General features: G+C 32.4%; 1 protein-coding gene and 1 long non-coding RNA gene across 2 annotated transcripts in view; one reads left to right on the top strand and one right to left on the bottom strand.

Moving 5' to 3' along the window:
* On the bottom strand, nucleotides 1-2,112 carry LOC109581778 (uncharacterized). The gene is made up of 8 exons (XR_002184767.1): nucleotides 2,035-2,112; nucleotides 1,530-1,990; nucleotides 1,380-1,474; nucleotides 1,025-1,105; nucleotides 912-970; nucleotides 772-834; nucleotides 485-603; nucleotides 1-97 (listed from the first exon to the last, which is right to left on the bottom strand). It is a non-coding gene; the product is annotated as an uncharacterized LOC109581778 (long non-coding RNA).
* A 2,320-nt stretch (nucleotides 2,113-4,432) lies between these two features.
* Nucleotides 4,433-4,927, top strand: part of LOC100632538 (ficolin-1-like) — a 7,679-nt gene continuing 7,184 nt past the window's right edge. The window contains exons 1-2 of the mRNA XM_011405500.2: nucleotides 4,433-4,598; nucleotides 4,654-4,748. Of these exons, the coding sequence (XP_011403802.2) occupies nucleotides 4,517-4,598; nucleotides 4,654-4,748 (177 nt within the window). The 5' untranslated portion in view covers nucleotides 4,433-4,516. The remainder of the gene's footprint in view (nucleotides 4,599-4,653; nucleotides 4,749-4,927) is intronic.

Genomic DNA, 4,927 nt, shown 5'->3' with positions numbered 1-4,927 from the left:
AGCAAATTTTTACAGTAAAATTAACATTTCCATTTTGCCCAGAAACAGCTCAAATTCTCTACACAATATAAGAGCACTGTGATAGTACTTTTGCTGCCTAAAATATTGGATACAAAGACTCAGTTTGTATTCTTTTTAGAACATTTGATTAACAAATATGAGAACCTTATTTTGTACCTTGAATACACCAACAAATACATGCATGTGATGTGTTTGTCTATCATCATTAATGAAGTATACATATCATTCCATTCAATGCCATCTCTATCTTAACTGAACAATTATACTGTACATCAAATACTGATGACATATTGCATGCAGTAAAATTATGTCAGGCAAATAATAGAGTAACTTAAAATTAAAAATAATTTTGACCATTAGTAGTAAGTTCACAATAATTTTGACTAATATTAAATAAAGCTCCAGCATGTTAAAATAATAATAATAATAATAATAATAATAATAAGCATAACTAAATACTTACTAATGTAGCTTGTCTCCCTCATGACTGTAAGGAGGTATATGATCAAGGTAAAATGTGCAGTGGAGTATATATACTGTGAAACCTGATGAACTACCAGCCTTTGACGTAATATAATATGTCTAAATAAATGAAGGAGGCTGCATAAAAATTAATAAAAAGAGACAATCCATTAAAATTTTACTGCACAACCTTGCTAATACTAAATATTTATAATAGAAATGTGGTAAAAATACAAAGAAGTAGCAGTTGGCCATGCTTGAATTAAATGCTAATATTCTGTTTCTTACCATCAATAATGTTCTTGTGATATATTGCCATTCCACAGACACGACCAATGAACTTGAAATAGTCTAAATGATATTCATTATACACATACATTTATATGTAAATGGATTGTGAAATATACTATTTTAATTATTATTAATACCTTGCAGAATATTCAAAGAGTCCGTAAACATTTTATGAGATAATAAATGAAACCACTCACTAATCAATAAAGAAATAAATAATTAATTAGTTATTAATTAATTGCTACATTACTCCATGGCAGTGGTTGGACTGTAGCCTCTTCCTCTCTCTCTCCTCCTCGCCTGTTTCATCACCTGAGGACACCTCCGTCAACTGTAATAAAAACAACAACAACAACAACAACAACAATAATAATACCATATACGGCATATATTTCACGGGTATAAAATTTTGCGATTTGGCTGTATATTTTTTGTATTCACAAATAATTTTTTTTTTGCGATTTTAATGCAATTACCACACCTACTATACAATCAGCACGCTATTTTGCGGAAATTAATTTCGCAAATTTTTCTAAAACACGAAAATCGCGAAATTTAATTCTCAGGAAATATATGCTGTATACGGTAATAATAATAATTCTTACATCAATGCTGTTAAGGCGTGGTAAGTAACTCCTTGTTGCTGTTGGTTGTTATTCGATCTGCTCTTCTTATGTTCGGTCATCTTAAAGAGGTTGTCCTAGTAAGATGATTAAGAAACACATTATTTCACATTATAATTATTTTTTGAATACTTATAGTTTTGTCATTTCCTTTCTTGTCACAGTAAAGCTAGTGATACATACTGACATCGATTGATGTAGCCCGCTCCAGCTCATTAAATGGCCCTCAAAAATCCTTAAAAACTTTATTAAAGTGATTATGAGCTACAGTACTAATGATTGACTACCAAGTACCAACAAGCCTTTGTCTTATGGAATATTCAGACATCTTTCTTTCAGTGGCCACTCCCCCCAAATTAGGACCCACGTGCTTCCACGTGGTCATTCTCACTCGTAATCATTAGTGAGATCCACTCTTGGTGAGATTTATTGACAAAATTATTATTATTAATTTAGTTTCTTTCTTTTAGTGTCTGGCAGCTTTATTTCACTGTTTATTGAAATGGGAGGAGCTGCTGGTTGCTTGGCATTAGGAGCCTGTGGAACAGTTTTACTGTCAACAGATTCTCCTCTAACAGTAACACCAGGAGCACCTAATGGAGGAGAGAGGGTGATTGTGTTGTTATATATATTATACTTCAATCAAAAGACATCTTGTTTCAATAGATTCTTAGCGCCTCTGTCCTCAGAGAGAGAGGAGAAATGGCATAGGAGTATGGTACCTTCTTAGCCTATCACAGGAGTAGAGTAGAGAACTTTCACTCAATCGCACACAACGGACTCCTCAGTCACATTAACAAGGTAGTATAGAGCCATACCCAAATACCAAACACCACCCACTCATTTAATTACCACTTCTGTGACCTGTGACTATGTACATGTACATGTGTATTGATTGTTATTAAATTTTAATGGAAAATCTTGTTTTGTTTTTGTTTGCCAAATAAACTCAACAATAGATTCACTGATTAAATGGTAAGCCAAGAGAAGACAATGGAATATGGAGTCACTTATCAACTTTCATTATGTTGTTTATGCCAACACTAAGACAATGTATTCTCATTTAATTAAGTTTGGTATATTCAGTGAAGGAACTTACCTTAGACTGGTAGGAAATTTCAGTAGTCGTTGTACTAGCCATTTTAGACAAGCTTTTAAAATTCATAAAAAATCTAATTCTGATAGAAATCTCTCATAGAAATCAGCTCAAACTTTCTACACAACATCAGTACACCTATATCTATCAGAAAATGTAATAAAATTGAGGAATTCTCTCTGGTGAAATTTGACCAAAATCTGTACTATATTACAGGGACTTTCCCTCAGTATTTGATCAACTTTAGAAATTGGTAAAAAATCTAATTTCAATTAGAATAAGCTCAAACTTTTCTATCTGAAGAAATTGCCCGTGTGCAATGTTTTGAACTTCCTTCAACTACAGTCCCCACTGGTGAATCCAATGCACAGGCTGACAACTTAGAATGTTTTGCAGAAATGGCCCTTAAAGATGGAGATTAACAAGTCACGCATCTATTACATCCTATTCTACTGGTGATCATTCTTCATACACATATCAGAAAAATTAATTGAAATGACAAATCACCTCCTAACCATTTTTGATTTGGCCACACACACGTCACACACATGCCCTGTAGTACAATACACACAATAGTAATGTTTACTGTGAGCCAGTAGTAGATTAACCCACTGATTGACTGACAGGCCAAGAGAAGGCAATGAAATGGAATAGTAAATTAAGACACTCACCAACTTTCAATTATATTTCATGCCAACGCTAAGACAATGAATTATCATTTAATTAAGTTTGGTATATTGAGTGAAGGAACTTATCTTAGACTGGTAGGAAATTTCAGTAGTCGTTGTAAGTACTAGCCATTTTTAGACAAGCTTTTAAAATTCATAAAAAATCTAATTCTGATAGAAATCTCTGATAGAAATCAGCTCAAACTTTCCACACAACATAAGTACACCTATATCTATCAGAAAATGTAATAAAATTGAGGAATTCTCTCCTTTTCAATTTTGGTGAAATTTGACCAAAATCTGTACTATATTACAAGGACTTTCCCTCAGTATTTGATCAACTTTAAAAATTTGTAAAAAATCTAATTTTACTTAGAATAAGCTCAAACTTTTTCTATCCATATCAGAAAAATTAATTGAAATGGCAAATCACCGCCTAACCATTTTTGATTTGGCCACACACACATGCCCTGTAGTACAATACACACAATAATTTTTACTGTGAGCCAGTAGTAGATTAACCCACTGATTAACTGACAGGCCAAGAGAAGGCAATGAAATGGAATAGTAAATTAAGACACTGACCAACTTTCAATTATATTTCATGCCAATAGTTATTGGACCGACTTCCATTTCCTTTTTATGATATAATAATAATACATGTATACATTCTTATGTCCATCAAGTATTGTTCTATTATGCCTATGGCAATTGACCAATGAAATTGCAGTATTCTACGTAGCTACATTATTTTTTATTATACTTTTGTCTCATTAGAAGACAATGTAAATGTACCTTACTTTAATTAATATACTGTTTATCGTGTCTTTATTATTGTCTTATGGTCTTTCTCTATCTGTTCCTTCTCCTTTTTCTTGGTCTGTGGAATTTTCACTATGCCTCAAAACTTTATAATCAATACACAAGAAGATATACAACATTGTAACTAGAGTTAACCTTCACTTTATGATCATGATACAAAATAGAATGTTTATGAATTGATTTATATAATATTAAAAGTAAATAAAAAACATTAAAAATTGAAAAGTAGCAGGATTAAATTGGAAAAAAGTAAAGAAACAAGAGGGTACTTGCAAACTGGTGTGATAAGAAATACTGCCTGAATATCTATGGTTTTGCACAAGCTTACTTGACCACACCTCCTAATTACCCCACCCATCTCATAATTGCCCCCCAAAATTGAATCCTAGATCTGTAAATTCACAATAATTTTGTAACAGGAAATGAAGCTCCAGCATGTTATAAAAGCAGTAGCTGTACACAAAAACTCATCACTGGTAGCCTACAGTAAAAGGATTGTTCAGTATTAGTTCTATACAGCAAGTCAAGACAAGATGGATTCCTGTTCTTATTTTAAGCTGATAGGATGCTTCATTCTTATTAGCATTGCTACTGCACAGGAAACACAAAAAGCATGTAAGTCATACAGTAATAATAATGATTAGACATACTGTATCTATTTTACTAATAGGTTGCCTTCCTCGTAATTGTAAGGAAGCATATGAAAACGGTAAAGTATGCAGTGGAGTATATACTGTGAAACCTGATGAACTACCAGCCTTTGACGTAAATATATTAATATAAACAGTATACAGAACCATTTATAATAATGATATTTTGCAATGTCCCAATTGGTAAAAAACCTGTACAAAAGTACCTCTAAAATGAGGACACCTCTGCATTACAGACAGGTAATGTGGGTCCAATGGTGTCCTTAATAAAGAGGCTACACTGTACATGTATTA

Source organism: Amphimedon queenslandica, unplaced genomic scaffold (genome assembly GCF_000090795.2).
Source record: "Amphimedon queenslandica unplaced genomic scaffold, v1.1 AMPQUscaffold_13420, whole genome shotgun sequence".
Taxonomy (NCBI): domain Eukaryota; kingdom Metazoa; phylum Porifera; class Demospongiae; order Haplosclerida; family Niphatidae; genus Amphimedon; species Amphimedon queenslandica.
The sequence above is the reverse complement of the archived record's forward strand: the minus strand, read 5'-3'. Positions and strand labels throughout refer to the sequence as shown.